The sequence below is a fragment of the Aplosporella prunicola genome, assembly GCF_010093885.1.
Source record: "Aplosporella prunicola CBS 121167 unplaced genomic scaffold K452scaffold_86, whole genome shotgun sequence".
Taxonomy (NCBI): domain Eukaryota; kingdom Fungi; phylum Ascomycota; class Dothideomycetes; order Botryosphaeriales; family Aplosporellaceae; genus Aplosporella; species Aplosporella prunicola.
In genome coordinates this window covers 1-16,798 of record NW_022983614.1, presented here as the reverse complement: position 1 = coordinate 16,798, position 16,798 = coordinate 1, and the positions used below count along the sequence as shown (strand labels likewise).

Sequence of the window (16,798 nt, the reverse complement as noted above, 5' to 3'; positions counted from 1 at the left end):
CCTTCGCTGCGGTATCATCTCGTAGCTTGTCAACTACATGTCGCCAGAACACTTGGCTTTCCGCATACACATCACAGAACTGCGCCTTCTCTGGCTGAGGTGCTCACAGGTCGGCTCGACAAGGACCTGACGTCATTTGAGCTATGCCGGAGAGTAGGTTTTTTTCGGTTATATTCGTTCTCTGGAGGAAAACTTATTCAATGGCCATTAACTGTCTTTGTTTTGTTAGGGTAAGCGCTTCTCATCCTCTATCAAGCCTTCCATTTCCCCACCTCCAGACTCTCTCCCCACAGCACCCTAGAGGGGAGCCATTCAACCTACTTGACGCTAGTACTTCTCCCATTTTAAGTCAGACTGTACACGCGTGGGTATCAAGAGGCAGACTGCCGTGGACATGCTTGGTGGGCACCTTCTATCGAACGCAAATAATTCAGGTACCCTGATCGACTGCGCTCAAAATCTTTGATCCTACCACCGACAAAGCGCATTCATGATGTGGAAGACTCACCAAATGTGGAAGAATTACTTTTGGTGAGTAAAGGAGAAGGCTGGTACCTCAGTTACGTCTTGATCATGCACATGGGGGTGGACAGTGGACTGCAACTTCGCAGAGAGATCAGCTTTCCGACAATAATGTAAGGCTGCGACCTGACTGCGCTCGGTTTGCTCAGGTGGACATGCCTGTTGGTGTGAGCGTTTGGGTATCCTCCCAGCTGCATCAATTGTCAAGACATCACAATCTGTACGCTTGAAAGGCGACGGGAACATCAGATTAGCACTCTGTTTATTTTGGAGTAGATCATGACTACTTCTAGCTCATTACTGACAAGATGCCACGTACTTTCGCCCCCGCAGCCTCTGCAGCCTCCGAGGCCTTGGGCACCGCCGTATCACATCGGAGTGCAGCTGAGGCGGCAGCCGCCCCAGAAGCCTCCCTCAGAGGCTCCAGAGGCGAGACGTGGCACGGTGGCACAGAGATATATCACTATGTTCGAGGTTGTATTGCCAAGGATTGCCCTTTTCGGCTAGCTGCATATCAAACAGTGAATTGCTCAATTCATCTGAAGCATCTTGAATATTTAGCCATGCATTTTGCATATGTGGTTAAGCTTTCCAGCTCTATAATTGCTGCTGTTTACTTGCAGTAATGTAAAAACCTAAGTGAATTGGAAAATGGCTTGATACAAGGCGTGTTCCCCGCACATGTTTCTGGTTATGGTTTCTACTATTTAATTCCTCAAGATAAGCTCTTGCTTTTATGGGCCTTCAGAGGGAACTTCCGCGCCAGCTAACAGAGCTAACTATAACAAGTTGCAGCTGAAAGTAAACACAGTGCAATCAATTTCCGGGTTGAGGTCGCGCGCAGTTGAGTAAAGATTGTCTAGGTGATTGAACAGACACATGGCACCAAATCAACCCCCGGCACGTACGAATGATGGTGTGCCAGCAACTCTAACCAACCCTGCATGAATGCAATGCAAGCGGCCTATAGATCTTGAGCAAGTTGTTGTACTCGCAAACGATTGCACAGCGACTACGCGGAGCAGTTGAAAGCAACACTCAACCACGTGTCAATATTTGACCAGCACACGGTTAACAAAAAGATGCAATGAACGAGCGAAGTTGCAGGATCCAAATGCAGCCAAGGAAAGATGCGAGGAGATGTTGGGGACACCTTTTGTCCCCGCGTTGGTGATCTTCTGATGGCATCACTCCGCCGTGTCTCGCTTCGCAAGGACCGCGCACAAGCGAAATCCGCAGCCCAGCCCAACCGCCCGCGCATTGAGCTTTACGTCGACGACATCACAGCATCGCTCCCACAACACCCGTCAAAATGGCCAACCCGCGTGTCGAAGAGATCCCCGACGAGCCCGAGAAGAAGGTCGCCGAGGTCGAGGACGAGTCCAGCTCCGAGTCCGGCGAGGAGGCTGGCGATGCCACGATCCCCGCTGGCGCGTCCGTCACCGTTCACTCGCGCAACGAGAAGAAGGCCCGCAAGGCCATTGCCAAGCTCGGCCTGAAGCACATCGAGGGCATCACTCGTGTTACCCTGAGGAGGCCCAAGAACGTGAGTGTGACGATGTTTTGAGCTGCTGTGAAGCTTGGGTTGTGGGCAGCTCGTAATGGGCAAGACCCCGCCAACAGACCATCACGAAAAATTGGCGGGAGCTGCACTCACCCTGGCGCAACTGCGAGCTAAATGTTCGCCCTTGTAAAGACCATCACTGACCACTTATTCTGCAGATCCTCTTCGTCATCAACAACCCCGATGTCTACAAGTCCCCCTCCAGCAACACCTGGATGTAAGCTCTGCTTTCTCCGCTGATGCACCCGCTATACAGGATGCTAATTTGAGCGTAGCGTCTTTGGTGAGGCCAAGATCGAGGACCTGAACGCCGCCGCCCAGGCTTCCGCTGCTCAGCAGCTCGCCCAGGCCGAGGCTGCCGGCGAGTCGCACGAGGGTCACGACCACGGCAAGGGCAAGGAGCCTGCCACCGAGGAGAAGAAGGAGGAAGAGGAGGAGGACGACGGCGAGGAGGTTGACGACTCCGGCCTCGAGGCCAAGGACATCGAGCTTGTCATGCAGCAGGCTAGCGTGTCGAGGAAGAAGGCCGTCAAGGCGCTCAAGGAGAATGACAACGACATTGTCAACTCCATCATGGCTCTCAGCATATAAGTTAGCGCATCTGTCGCGGCTATGAGGCTATGACGCGCCTCGTCTGGAATCTTGAAGTGGAAGCTTCGGGCAAAGGACGGGTCCTCACAGGTGCATATGTATAAGATAGGGTATGAGCGATCGACTGGTATCCGGGCCATGACTCTACGGAGTTATGGTTAAAATCTTAAAAAGCTCCTTCTGCGAATATGACTGGTTATGAATCTGTGTCAATGCCTGTGTATGCATAATTTCGAGCTCAGTTTAGCTCCCGATTCCGATTGCAATCGCATTGGCAAAGGAGATCTCTGGACAGTGGCCAAACCTCTGTAACTACGTTGAAGCCGTGAATCTCAGGCAGAGCTGCTGCACGTGACCTTACCGGCTTGTTCTTGGCGCTGGAGCTCGAAAACGCAAGCCGACTTCATCCACATTATCCGAAGCCCTCTCCACTCGCAACCACATCACATCCATCACAATGGCCGTCGGAGTACGTCCCAGACTCTTCCCTGCCCCGTCTCAGCATGCTCCGGACCGCACATCCAGCGCATTCGCAAAGTTTCCTCCGCATTGGCCTCCGCAGGATACCGGCTAACCCCTCTACTCCAACAGCGCAGCGCAGCCCTCAAGATTGACTGGACCAAGCTGGGCACGCAGCTTGGCCTGCGCGGCAACACCGCCAACTCCCTCGTCGCCTTCAAGAAGCGCCACGACGATGCGCGTCGCAAGGTGCAGATGCTGTCCGAGCAGCCGCAGCAGGTCGACTTCAGCCACTACCGCAGCGTGCTGAAGAACCAGGCCATCGTCGACCAGATCGAGAAGGAGTTCAAGACCTTCAAGCCCGCCACCTACGACGTCAACCGCCAGATCAAGTCCATTGAGGCTTTCGAGGCCCAGGCCGTCAAGAGCGCCGAGGAGACCAAGGGCGTTATTGAGAACGAGCTGAAGGATCTGGAGAAGACGCTGAAGAACATCGAGGAGGCCAGGCCGTTCGAGGACCTCACTGTGGTGCGTATCTTGTCTGGCGCAGAGGATTATGGGGTTCTTGCTGGAAATGCGATTGCTGATGCGGTGCAATTATACAGGAGGATGTTGCTGCCGCTCGCCCGGACATCGACAAGCGCACCGAGCAGCTCGTCTCCAAGGGCCGCTGGGCCGTCCCCGGCTACAAGGTGCGTATCCACTCCCTTTGCAAAAAAATTGGCTCGGGTTGTATGTGTGCTAATACCCCCACAGGAGAAGTTCGGCGACCTTTCCGTCCTCTAAGCGTTTCCTTGGTTCTCGAATATCTCTTCCCGGCCGGGAATGTATTGTGCATAGCTCCAATTACCCCAGCGTCAAGATAGATAGTACAACTGGAAGTTTTGAACGCTTTAAAAGAGATGGCTGTTCTGAATCACGAAAGAGCGAGCACTTGTTCTTGCGGAGCTATTCTCAGTGTGGTCTATGTTTCGAAGCACGTCCTTTGCGCCTCATCGCCCAGCTTTCCTTGAAGTCGTGCTACTTGAGCATCTGGGCTCCTTTCAATTGCTAACTTTCCATACGACACATCTCTAATTGGCAGTTCTTTTCGACCCCATGTCAATTCTTGCTTATACGCCTATTTCGAATAACAATCCGGCCAAAGAAGGCTTTGACCAGAGCATTCAAGAGCCGACGACACATCCGCTCGCCCGAGGGTGCGACCATCTCGATTTCAATCTTAGCACATGTCTTCAGCAAGCACAGCACGAAACATCCGACACTCCCTTCATGATGCTGTACAATATATGACGATGGGACACGGTGGACACGGTCTGATGTGATGATGTTAAGCCTAGGGTCGGCAACGAAATGAAGCATGGCATGCTGAGGCCTTTCTCTTTTGGGCGACTCTATGTCTTCTGACCAACATAATCAGCCTGGATAGCAACGCACTCCGCCGCACCTAACTGTTGAGGCTCAAAGGGAATGAGTGGCCCTACTGCCAAGCAGCGCTAGGTGGCATGTGGGGATGCAGGCACCGGTATCGCAACCGCAAACTCCACGCTCCAACCTCCGGTTTTCGACGGCGCATGCTCCACCAATGGCCAAGCTATGTATGCATGAGCCGAATGGGTAAGTGTAACTCTATTCGCGTTCACAGTGATCTAAATCGATGGGGATAGGTACTTTGACGTTCATCAAACATGTCACTACTCGGACACTGCTACTTCTGAACATTGCAGCGCAACTTGCCTGGGGGTGTAGGCATAGTCACTCATACTTTTGGCAGGGATATTGGTCATGGCTCTATTCTCACTCGTATTAGTGCTGTTGGCGATGCTCGGGCGCCGCCGCTCCGCATCCGAAAGATATGTGCTATGAAAGACAACAAACACTGGCAATCACTGGGCTTGGTGGATAGATGTCCAAGCCTTCTTTCGACCCAACAACCTCCGGAACTTCCACAAAAACCCGGCAAACCCGGCCGGCACCTTACCACCTTGCCTCGAAAGCTTGCCCGAAGTTTAGTCGTCTCCAACAGTGCATTATTGTACAAATTAATTTACAACCGATTATGTTGTTCCTACATCGTATTTCGGGACCCATTAGCACGGTTTTCCATTTAGCCTAGGGTTTATATCGCGGCTGATGCACACGGTCATCCGGATGCGCTCAAACACCGTTTATCCTGGGCAAAAGAAATAGAGAGCCTTTACTGTGTGACGAGCGTGGATTCTGTCATCAAGCTGGTCCCGGTAGACAGTGGATGAAGGCTAATACCATTCCGTTCGGGACTGTGCCACATTGACACAGCAGCCATCCTCGACAGACATGACGGCGACTTATGTCAGTCCTGACCATACATCCAGTTTTAAAGCCGGCATTCAGCTGGCGATCTACGCTAGGCTCAGTATAATTGTACAGACAGGAGTGTCTTGGCAAGTGGATGTCTTTCGGGCTCCTTCGGAATCGTACCAAGGAGGGAAATCAAGCTGAGACTGTCCTTCTGGGAGCATCACATGGTACAGATATGCGGATATTGGACACTTAATACAATATCTCGAGAGACATGCTTATGTGGAAGGAGCGGGGCACGAGGTATCAGTCCCAATTGTTTTTTATTGCTTATGTTTCACAAGATCAGCTACTGGCATCTCTCCTAGAAGCACAATAAGCCTTCAAAGACTAGAGGCCCATGAGTACACCAGCAAATGGTCTTCATTGGTTGGGGAGTCCAAAAGCTTAACGCTAAACACGTTGATTAGATCCTCAAGGCGAAAAATGAATCCAGAAGCCAATTTCTGAAAAGGTCATGGTGAAGGCCATATACGGAAGCGGGCGAAATTGTTGCTTTTGTTAAGAAGTTCTAAACTGCCAGCTCCCTCGCATTTATAGCGTGAACTCAGTACAAGGCAACCAGGCATCCAGGCTGGCATCATCATCTTTCATCTTATCAACACGAAGGGTGAACGACCTGGGCACATTGCTTCGTGTCCGGTGATCGGTACATCTGTCTTTTATTTACAAGTGCATCAAACTTCGAAGGCTTTCAATGTGCTGGGCAGACCGGATGATTATTGGGGGTCCTTAAGAAGTCAACGATAAAACACGCTTGCATTACATATGTCGGTCCCTTGCGCACAAGGCACACCTGATTAGAAATAGCTTACTGAGGTTCCTAGGCGACCGGTTTGGAGGGATACTATTTGGTCAACAACATTATTGCTTGAAGATGCTGGGTATTAGCGTTCATTGCTGATAATGCTCTTCGAAAAGGACAGAATATCTTTGCCCAGTTTGGTTGTCTTCCCTTCTTTGACCTTGTGATCTTGTCCGCCGTAACTCGCTGGTATCTCACAGGGTCAGCCACAAAGTCACTCTTATACTCCAATATGGCCATAGCCTCTGAGACAAACACCCTTCTTCGGCTTTGAGAAATTCTTCTGTGCAGTAGGGATCCGTTTTCCCCACATCGGTTGAATATGGCGGAGATGCGCACACAGCTTCACAATACTGGGCATGGCCTGGTACAAAAAAGGCTCAGCGCGCAGAATAGCGCGGTGCGAAGCATACACCATCTTATGCATGATCCATTATCCCGACCGAGGGGCTGTACTTGGCGAAGGCCTTCTCGCCGACGCCCTCCTGGGCACAAAAGCAGAAAGGGAAGTGCCGCAGCGGTCGCATGGAATGCGTATGAAGCGGCCAATGTAGGACTCGGCCGACATGAGCGTTTTCTGTGGATGTGGTGATTGGGCATGGCCCGTGTTGACACTGACGTTGGATATGCGCGCTGTCGCATGGAGCCTCACAAGTGCGGGTGCATCTTTCTCGGACGAAGGCCCTGGATGAAGGAAAGGAGAGGGAGAGGAGAAGCAAATCCGCTCACAAACATAGAACATGACGCTGCTGTCTGGTGCTCGCGGAGATGCCAATATCGAGCAGGCCACAGCGTCAATTGTGATGTGGAGGTTGCGTTGGCAATGCGTATTCTCTGGCCTTAAGATCTAACTGCCTGCCGAAAGTGAACACTATATGCTAATCTGGTGAACCAATCGCTCACATGACTAAAATACCTCGTCTGTCATGTGGCGGTAAATCTAGAATTGTCCTTATCACAACAGCTACTCCTAAGATTCAGTTATCCATTCCTTTCCACATAAACCACTAGCGCAGAGAAAATGCGTGCAAAGCTTGAGATCATATCTTCAGACGTCACGTATCAAGACCTGTGGCCAATACTGCTGAACTGTGGCCGCTCTTAATAAACTATGCCCTCTACTCATTGGAAACGACCAGTATCTTCGAACTTTCCAGTGTCCCCGGTAACCAAACCAAAAAGCTGAGTTTATGATGGTGATAATCAATATGTTTTCTGTGTGGTTCCTAGCACCACTAAGAAACAACGTTATCAAGTACCAGCAAAACATAGCATCCAGACAGGCAGACACGAAGGAATCTAACTTAACCTCTTTCTTTTTTAACTGCCAAATCATCAAGACGTTCGTGCTACTATCCCTCCGCCAACAGAATGTGAAAATAACCTGGTTGTTTTTTCTTATCAGAGCTAGCCCAGCTTTGGACGACTTGAGACTGCCAAAGAGCCAGCTGACGCCAGTTTTAAGTAGCCGGACCATGGCCCATGGCTAGCTTAATTTCAGGCCAAAGGACAATGTTAGATTTGAGTCTGTCAACCTTAGCGCTGGAGAGGAATTTTACTTGTGAGTATCGCCGCAGACCTTGGTTTAATAATCATGGGTGGGAATATGAAAGTACATTGCTAGTTGAAGTTACCCATTGAGCACTGTTTTGTATGCATGGCCGAGCATATCTTCAAGAGGTGAGTTTCGTCTAGTGGGTTTAAGGTATGGCAAGGGAGAAAGAGATTTTCTAGGCTTAATATCGGGACACTGTCTCTTATTATTCCAGACTTTCTCTCCAACGCTCGATCCAAGATGCCACTGATATCTGGGACTGCCTGTTTTTTCAAAGCATTGATGAAGTACAACCAAGTCAGTATCGTCTTCGCGTCTTTCCCCATCGTTGATCGCTTAGAGGGGTTGAAATTACTTGGTACATTGCGAACTGTTTAGATTATTACAACAGTCACTTAAGTTCCGGCAGTCGCACCGCCGCCCCATATTTGCCTTCTTGTTTAAATGGCACAAATTCAATGGCGCAAAGGTGCAGGAGCTCTTGATCTCGAAAATGGTGCTTATAGTGTGTCTGAACGCGGCTTCAGTGTAGTGCGGCTATTAAATATGCTCGGCCATATTTTGACATCTCAAGCTCGACTAATTGGGCGTGCAGTATAAACTATTATAGTTTGTCCCACAAAGCTTTCAACTCATCCTGTAATCCTTGTTGTAGCTCCACCTCCTTCACATCTTTGCCTTCATCCCTATTCTCTGTCCCATAAATCAAACTTCCAACGGGGCTGCCGCCATAATTGCTATTAACGCGAGGAAGTCGAGGCCAGGCTCCGATCAGGAAGTGGTGTGGCTTTAGACTTCAGTGACTGCGATGATGACATTGTTTATCATTTATTAAAAAAGTCGATCATCATCCGGTGGGGCTGGTAATAATGTACAGTAATTGGCTGAAACAGTATTGCTTGATGCTTCAGTGATAGAGTAGCCCTCTCTATCCTTCGCTATACCACCCACAGTAGCCTCTTGTCCTTGAGGATGGCAGCCCAGATCTTACCGCTCGTGAAAGCGTGTTCGCTGGCAGGACAGGGGTCATTGGACCATTCTAGTCCATTTTTATAGTGACTAATTGTGCTTCCAGGATACTGGTAGGAATAGCAAATGTCTTGTGTATCGCCATGTAAGGAAGATATATGTGAATTGTTAGTGGATTGTAATCTCAAAGCGGTGCGCGCAGACTTTCGGGGTGGTGATGTGCTGGTGATGATGCATGGGCATCAAGCTAAAGAGCACGAAACAGTTCAGAATAAACTAATAGCCTATCGCAAGTTGCGTACAGTGAATATACACAAGCAGTTTAGGTGCAATACATATCAGTCAGTGCATGTCGATTGCACTGATATCCTTTTTCAGCAATACAAAGCCCGGATATGCATCAGGGGGCTTGTCGGGACGCTGGCTGAAGATTTTACTCCGTAGGCAAGTCACTGACTAACTCCTTCAAAGCTGATAGTCCTGGCACAAGGGATTATTGAATAAGGTGAATTTATGAGGTAAACGGATATTGATTAAGACTTAGACGGTAATGTACTTATGAGATAAAACGCATCATGAGCATTTCATGTCCTCGCAATACTGGATTTTAGAGAACATAATCTCCATTCCTTTTCATACTTGTCTTTTTCGCGGTATCAGCCCATCGTTCCATGGCTTCGATTTTCTTCAGACATGTCGAGTATACCGCTCGTGTAACGATGTAACATCAGAGAAGGACCAGTGACGATAGATGGAAAGACGCAGAATGCAGCAAGGATAGGAAAATCACGCACCCCAGCACCCCGCACCCCGCACCGGCCACCGAGGCAGAGAAGACGACGTGCGAAAAAGTAAAGACAGACGAGTACAACAACATGCAACGACGGGCTTCTTCTCTTCAACACCACGCATAGACATGCATGTGATGACGAGCTGGCGCACCACCACACTCATGATGCGGCATTCAACGCCCACAGCGGCTACTCCGGATAAAACGAACTGCCTTCCTTCAATCGTCAAAGGTCTATGATTAACTTGTCTTGCTTTCTTCGTCGAATCAAGGAAAGGGTGAAATGGGCAAACAAACTGCCAGGAAAAGACAAGAGACCATGGCAAACAACACAAAACCCAATGAAAGAAGAAAAAGAAGAGAAGAAAAGAGTAATGGAGTTTACCACAAAGCTGCTAAGAAAACCCTCTATGCGTTCAGTGAACGCTGGTCCACTCACCTCATCTACTAACCTGCGGCAAGCCGATCGCAGTGGAAACAAGGAACAATGAAAACTTGGGCGACAGTGTATACCAAAACCAGAGGCTGAACTTACCGGCTTCAAAGCGTCACGATTCATCATCATCTGTCTCTCTTCTTCTTCTTTCCTTTTTCCTGATGCTGCAAGCCGTCTCCCCAGCGTAACGAGACCTCGAAAGACACCCGGCTCGTCCCTCCAGCAGAAACAACACTCAACAAATCACCTGCCACTCACCTCTTCTCACAGCCCCCAATACATCTCCGGACCTTCTTTCCTCAACAAGAAACAGCATTGCAATTCGGAAGCCACACTTACCACACCACCCCGCATCGCACAACCGCTTACCCAGTGCGCGAGCCGGAAATACGAACCCGCAAACGCACAGCCAAGCAACGGAGCAAACCTCCCTCTTCACCCAAGCGAGGATCCAGCCTCACTCCAAGCCGATCATGCCTATACATAGACATGTGCGCGCGCGCGCTCTCCATCACGAGGAAGAAGCCAGAGGAAGAGACCAGATGCGGCACAGCCAAGGAGTCAGAGAGCCGCTCCAGCCCCTCGCACGCCTCCGCCTCCGCTCCGCCTAGCACAGAAGTATGACACAGGCGCCGGGCACAAGGCGTCCAGCCAGCGCGCCACGGCCTGCCTACTTACCTGCGCGCTGGGAGGATGATCGACGGCGCCAGGCTGTCCGCCCGTCAGCCCGAGATCTGGCCAGCCAGCAGGCATGCCATGTCTTGCCACGGCCGGGCACACGACGTCGTAGCAGCCTACCTAGGACAAGAGGAGGACAAGAACCAGGGCAAGGACCAGGCAAAGCGAGAGACATATCCAGCCATGATCTATCCACGAATCCAGCCAAGCACCCAACCAACCATCAAGAAAGACAACGAAAAATAGACTGACACACAAGCACCATCCCCAAGCAATCAGGCAAACAATCGCACGCCTCACTCCTTCACTCACTACTCGCTGCCCGTCCACGCACCCCCTCACCAACAGCGCGCCCAGCCCAGCCCAGCCCAACCAATTCCGCGCGCAGCAGCAGCAGCAGCAGCAGCAACAACAAGGACAGGAAGCCCCAACAAGCAGCTCGCAATCGCAGCCCGCAGGCCAAGCTCCACGAGCGCGCCGTAAGCCCTCCGCAGCCATTAAACGCCCGCCTGCGCGCCGCCACCAACACGCCGCGCCGGGCCCTCTCTTCACGCGCGCACAACCCCCCCTCGTCCTCGTTACGGCTAAAAATAGCCTTGCTGCTGAGATGCTGCTGATGCACCACCGCGGTCTGGACCAGTCCGCAGCCCCATCGAGCCAGTCTGCTCTGGACTGGGCTACTGCAGCGATCGAGAGAACAACGCCGCCTGTGTATTACTGCAGGCTGCTGCTACTACTACTACTGGTCACAAAATACTGCTGCTGCTGTTGTTGCTCTCGCTACATTATTTTTGTCGGCCTGGCTGGCTGGCTGGCTGGTCGTCGCATTGCACGACGGCCGGATGGGCCGGCGAGCGGCCCTCTTGCTCGCTGGTCTGGCCTGGCCTGCTCCGCTTGCGCGCAAGCTGGAGCTGCTGGGGCTGCTGGTTGCTACTGCTGATAATTCACTCATTCGCTCGCTCGCACACGCACGCGCGCGCGCGCCGTCACCGCGCCGTGATGCCGCCTACCTGCCTGCCTGCCTGTCTGTTACTGCCCCCGTGCAGCGCAGACTCGCCATCCAGCTTCCCTCCCCCTACCTAGCTCCCTCCCTCCCCCCTCATCTGCCCTTCTCAGAGCGCACGCGCAAGCCCAATCCCAATTCCACCGCGCCGCACGCGCCGCACGTGCCGCATTATCACGCCCATCAAACCCTCATCACGCACCCCTACCCTCAAAACAAAGAGAGATAGAGCAGCGCGGAACCAAACCGCACCAAACCCACAAATCCCCCCTCCCCTTCCAAGCAAGCAAGCAAGGCCAGGCAAAGCTCCACCAAAAAGACGCTCGGCCCCCGCGCCGCCCGCCCGGTCAGCGGGTCGGTTGGCAGGTCGGCCCCCACGCCACGGGCCCCACGGCGGGACTCGCCCAATACGAGCGAGTGACGTGCCCGGATGGGGCAGGGATGCCGAGGTGAGTGAGCTCGCGAGCGAACGAGCTTGCGAATGAGCGCGCGAGCGAGCCAACGAGCTAAGGAGGGTGCGAATGAGCTAGCGGGCTAGGGGAGGTAATAAGCTTGCGAGCCAACGGGTTATGGAGCTAGAGAGCTAATCAAAGGCGTGAGCGGACGGTCCAATCGGCGAGTGAGGGCGCGAAGCCCAGCGGCGCGTGGGCTGGGTGATGAGCCATGTGCGCGGCAAGCTCGCTTGGTGCGGCGCAGCAACGGCGCGGTGCGGTGCGGCGAGGCGCGGCGTGGGTAGGGAGGGAGGAGGGGGAGGGGGCGTGCCGTACGCTACAGCAGTGCTCTGCAGTACACACACACACACCTACCTACTACGGCGCACACGCACACGCACAGCAGCAGCGCGGCGCAGGCAGGGGGCGAGGAGCGGGGAGAAGGGGAGAAAGGAAGAAGGAGCCGGGAGGCGTACATACCCAGAGACGGCGCTCGAGCGCGCGCGGAAACCCGTCACTACGTTGCGTGGCGTATGGAGCCCGTACGCGCGGGACGGGGCCTAGCGTAGTGTAGCGTTTTAGCTCTGCTCTGCTGTGCTATTCTGGGAGATGAGCTAGCGAGATGCCTAGCTAGGTGCGTAGACAGATGAGATGAGATGAGTCGGACAGCGGGAGGGGCGTCGACTAGCCCGGCGTGGTATACGCTGCGATGCGCTGATGCGATTGACGCGATGGGATGGCGAGGGACGTACCCGGGGATGGTGTGTGCGTTTGATGGTGCGGCAGGCTGATGATGGGGGAGAGCGGGCTCGGTGTTTGGCGAAGCGCGAGCGCGAGGTGAGGGCGAGGGTGAGGGATGGGGTTGGCTTGGCCTGGTCTGGTTTGCTTGGTTTGCGGGGGCGAGATGGGCGGTGTTGATAGGCGTTTGGTGCGTCGTGTGGTAGGACGGAAGCGTTGCGTTGCGCGGCGTTGCTGAAGTTGATGATGATGCTGCTGCTACTGTCGAAGGGTAGGAGTGTATGTACTCACCTATGCATCTCTGTACCTACCAATTCGCATTTCGACGAGGGTAGTAGACTCTATCTCTCCTGCCTCAACCTCACCCTCAACCTACCTACTTCCCTCGCGCCTCTCCATCACCACCCAATCCTCCCACAACAACCACCGATCACCAAACCAACCCAAAGCAGCACCTACCCAATCCGTCCTCTTCCCGCGCAACAGCACGCACAATCCCCCACCTGCCCTCACCATCCAACCACGCACCAACCGCACAAACCACAAAACGCAACCAAGCAAGCAGCAACGGCAAACCAACCCTCACGGCTCCACACCCGCAACTCCACCCCCAGCTCCAGCCCCAGCACCAGCTCCCACGCGCCCGGATGTGCCCGCCCATCCACGTACCCACGCCGACGCCGCGCGGCGCCGCGCCACTCTTCCTCCTTCATGCAGCGCCCGCAAGGCCCGACCCGGCTCCCGGCGCCGTCGCTGCGCTAGCTAGCTGACGCGGCGGGCCTGCGAGTGAGTATCTACGTACGGCGCCAGGAGACCGGAGCGGCGGGTGCGGTGCAGCAGCGGCGCGGTGCTAAGGACGGGGGGCGTATGCTATAGACAGGCAGGCACGCAAGCGGGCGGGAAGCGTACAATAGGTAGGATGGGGCCATGCACGACACATTTAGGGGTGGGTAGGTCTGCTTACTTATTTGCTATTGTAGCTAGTGTTATCGAGCATTAAGTGCGCATGGTACGGACGTATGGATGAGTGGATGAGGGGGCTACGCGCGTAGGTTGCTGTCTTGGTACATACGTATGGTGTATGTGGACGTGCCTATTGCGCATAATTAGCAGCGGTGCGTGTACCAGCCTACGTGCCTACATCTCCACCGTGCTTTGCAGCAGCGGGTGGCATAGCAGCGGGAGCCAATGGGGCAAGCAAGCCGCGCGCACGCACGCACGCACGCACGCAGCGCCGTCTGTCGTCCGTCTGCACTCGTCCACACTTGACACTGACAGCATCATCACCGATGCGGTCATTCGTATCCACTGCCACCGCCGCCGCCGCCGCCGCAGCAGCAGCAGCAGCAGCAGCAGCAACGTCCCAACAGCCCACCGCTCCCAGGGCAGCATCCGACCTCACAGCTGAGACATATGACGCCTCAAAGGACCCCTCCCAGCGGGACCTCCAGCAGCACACCCCGCCGCGCGCGCCGCGAAGTGGGGTCTTCTCTCAGGATGAGACCGATGAGACGAGCATGGGACGAGGCGAGATGACCAGAGACGAAGCGATGGGGCGGTGGGTGGCAGCGCCAAGCGCGGCGGCAAGGCGGCGGCCAAGCACCCGGGTGGCGTGGCGGGGCGCGCGTGCCGCGATAGGCTGCCTGGTGACTGACTGGTGTCAGTAGGCGGACGGACTTGGTGCTGGGTGGAGAAGATGTAGCGGTTGAGTGGATGGATGGGAGCGGTGTGTTCAGTGAGTGAGTGATTTGGAGTGAGTCACTGATACGGGAGGCGCGAATGGATGGGATTGTGGGTTACGGGTTTGTTCTTGTTCTGTCTTCTTCTGAGGTGAGAGAGGGGAAGAGGATGAGGGCTCGGTGATGTGGCGAGGCGGTGGTGGTGGATTGGGAGCTGTTGGGGATGCGAGGCTGCGCAGGTGGGTAAGTGAGCATGTGTGTTGTCCGTCAGAGGATTGGGCAGGGAGACAAGAAAAACAGGGAGAGAGGAAATGAGATAGAGAGTAAAAGAGGCAGATACCTGGAGTAAGCATGCGTGTCCCATGACAAGCAGCCAAGGCCACGCGCTCTCCGCCGGGCTCGAGTCGTTTCGTCGGCCATAATCATAATCATCATCATCATTATCCTCGGCACGCTCATTCCCTCACCGGTGCGCGGTTGCGCTTGACCAATCACCCAAACCACGCAACCCCTCTCTTTCTTCACAAACTCCGTTCCTCGCTCTGACATCAGCCGCAAACCCCGCCTTACCGAGATGAGCCCCACACGCCTTTTGAGAAAGACGACAGGCATCCAGCACGGCAGCACCGGAATCTGCACCGCCGCCCCATCGGAGCGCCACCACACGTGGCACGCACGCACACCCGCGCGCCTCAGGCGTCCCGGCACGGCGGGTCCGCCCAAGGGCTCACGACGACAACCTCTGGCGGAGCGGAAGGCGTGGACGGCCGGGGCCTGCAGTTATGCAGGCAGCCACCACCCCCGTCTCAGAGAAGCAGGCAGACAGGGGAAGGGCGCAGCGGCTGTCTGGGCGTCCGGCGTCTCCGTGGCGGTGGAGAGTTTATTGCTTGCGTGCGGTGGACGTGGTAGTGGTGGCGGTGGAGGCGGGCGGTGTGTGTGGACGTGATCGGTGTAGGTGTGGCGACGTTTAGTAGCGGGAGTGGCTCGGAGCCGATGTGAGCTTGGCCGTGGGAGAGGCTTTTCACGGCTTGGTATGGAGATGGGGAGATTGGGAAGCTCACGTTTTGGGGCGGTGGTTGCTACTTTGGGCGAAGCGAGGATGCGCGTCACGGCTGCACGGGTGCGGATGCTCGGGGTGCCGAGACTCCACCTCCCAAGATGTGATGAAGCGAGAACGAGCTGCGTGATTGGGCACAGGCCGCAGCGGCCGGAAGAGGCAGCGCATGCGAAACGGAGCGAGAAGGGCGCAATCTCCGTCTTGACGCGATTCGGTCAATACAAACAATATCGAAACTTGTGTGTCCTTCCGCTCCATGCCTCGGCATCCTCGTCAGCGTGCGTGCGTGGTCATCATGATCATCATCACCCGTGCGTGCATCACCGCCCGGTCGGACTTTAGTCGGCGGCTCGTCGTGCGATTGCATTGGTGGCTGCCCGTTGCGGCGACGTTTGCTGGCGTGCTGCTGCCGCCGGCTTGAATCTTGACAGCGAGCTTGTTGGGGGGGTTTGTAGATCCTGCTGATCGCGGCCGGGGGTCCGTGGGAATTGGTGCCCGAGGCGAGCGGGTGGCTCGACGAGATCTCAGATCTCAATACGAGGCGGCGGCGACGCCGAACGAGGAAATGTGCAGAAATGAGCAAAAGCTGCGAGGCGCCTGGTTTGAAGCAACAGGCAGCAGGCAGAAGCAGAGCCTCGGCTTCGTGCGACCGCGCATTGTTTCGCCCTGTCTTTTTCTTTGTAATGCATTACTATTTGCATCGTACTCGTACTTTGGGTCGGCGACGTAGACGCGTGGGGAATAGTAAGTCACGATCGTCGCGGATCTGCAAGTGATGGTTGTTGGCACGATGAAAGTGGGTTTCATAGGATTTCCTCCCTCGTGCGTCAGCTCTCTCTCCTCATCCTCATCCCCACTACCGGACACATGGGCACACCAAAGCTGAGGTGTCTTTTTTTTTCCCCTACTCGTCTAATGGGCAGCTGACCCCTATTCACCGGCATCTTGCGCATGAAAACTCTACCGAGAGAGCCAGACCCACCCGGCACTGCCAGCTGGGCCAAGAGATGGGGAAAAGCCGTCTCAATTTGGTTCGTGCCAAGCTCTGACTCCACACTCGGACCCAGACCAGGCCCTTTTTTTTTTTTTTGCGACCGGCCAGCGACGGCTCGCGCGGTCGTCGCTCCGAGCCCGCCGTCGCACGGTTCGACCTGCTTTGCAACGGCGACTTGCTAAACAAT

The 16,798-nt window shown here is 54.5% G+C and overlaps 7 protein-coding genes across 7 annotated transcripts; 6 read left to right on the top strand and 1 right to left on the bottom strand.

Annotated features, from left to right (window-relative positions):
* The first annotated feature begins 108 nt into the window (after positions 1-108).
* K452DRAFT_166171 (uncharacterized protein) lies at positions 109-651 on the top strand. Its single transcript, XM_033535729.1, has one exon. It carries the CDS (start codon positions 144-146, stop codon positions 441-443), a length of 300 nt encoding a protein of 99 aa, XP_033391397.1. The 5' UTR covers positions 109-143; the 3' UTR covers positions 444-651.
* A 1,183-nt stretch (positions 652-1,834) lies between these two features.
* K452DRAFT_330091 (uncharacterized protein) lies at positions 1,835-3,922 on the top strand (the record flags this gene model as incomplete). The annotated part of the gene is made up of 6 exons (XM_033545094.1): positions 1,835-2,068; positions 2,245-2,303; positions 2,362-2,647; positions 3,269-3,664; positions 3,742-3,828; positions 3,893-3,922. The coding sequence occupies 6 exons, from the start codon at positions 1,835-1,837 to the stop codon at positions 3,920-3,922; spliced, it is 1,092 nt and encodes a 363-aa protein (XP_033391396.1).
* A 7,629-nt stretch (positions 3,923-11,551) lies between these two features.
* Positions 11,552-11,941, top strand: K452DRAFT_313793 (uncharacterized protein; the record flags this gene model as incomplete). Its single annotated transcript, XM_033543696.1, has 1 exon — positions 11,552-11,941. The coding sequence occupies one exon, from the start codon at positions 11,552-11,554 to the stop codon at positions 11,939-11,941; it is 390 nt and encodes a 129-aa protein (XP_033391395.1).
* Positions 11,942-12,921: 980 nt separating this feature from the next.
* K452DRAFT_166082 (uncharacterized protein) lies at positions 12,922-13,907 on the top strand. Its single transcript, XM_033535725.1, has one exon. It carries the CDS (start codon positions 13,125-13,127, stop codon positions 13,641-13,643), a length of 519 nt encoding a protein of 172 aa, XP_033391394.1. The 5' UTR covers positions 12,922-13,124; the 3' UTR covers positions 13,644-13,907.
* K452DRAFT_166083 (uncharacterized protein) lies at positions 13,908-14,581 on the top strand. The gene has a single exon (XM_033535726.1). It carries the CDS (start codon positions 14,171-14,173, stop codon positions 14,546-14,548), a length of 378 nt encoding a protein of 125 aa, XP_033391393.1. The 5' UTR covers positions 13,908-14,170; the 3' UTR covers positions 14,549-14,581.
* K452DRAFT_166084 (uncharacterized protein) lies at positions 14,582-15,024 on the bottom strand. Its single transcript, XM_033535727.1, has one exon. It carries the CDS (start codon positions 14,911-14,913, stop codon positions 14,614-14,616), a length of 300 nt encoding a protein of 99 aa, XP_033391392.1. The 5' UTR covers positions 14,914-15,024; the 3' UTR covers positions 14,582-14,613.
* On the top strand, positions 15,025-15,586 carry K452DRAFT_166085 (uncharacterized protein). Its single transcript, XM_033535728.1, has one exon. The coding sequence runs from the start codon at positions 15,135-15,137 to the stop codon at positions 15,504-15,506; it is 372 nt and encodes a 123-aa protein (XP_033391391.1). The 5' UTR covers positions 15,025-15,134; the 3' UTR covers positions 15,507-15,586.
* The last annotated feature ends 1,212 nt before the right edge of the window (positions 15,587-16,798 follow it).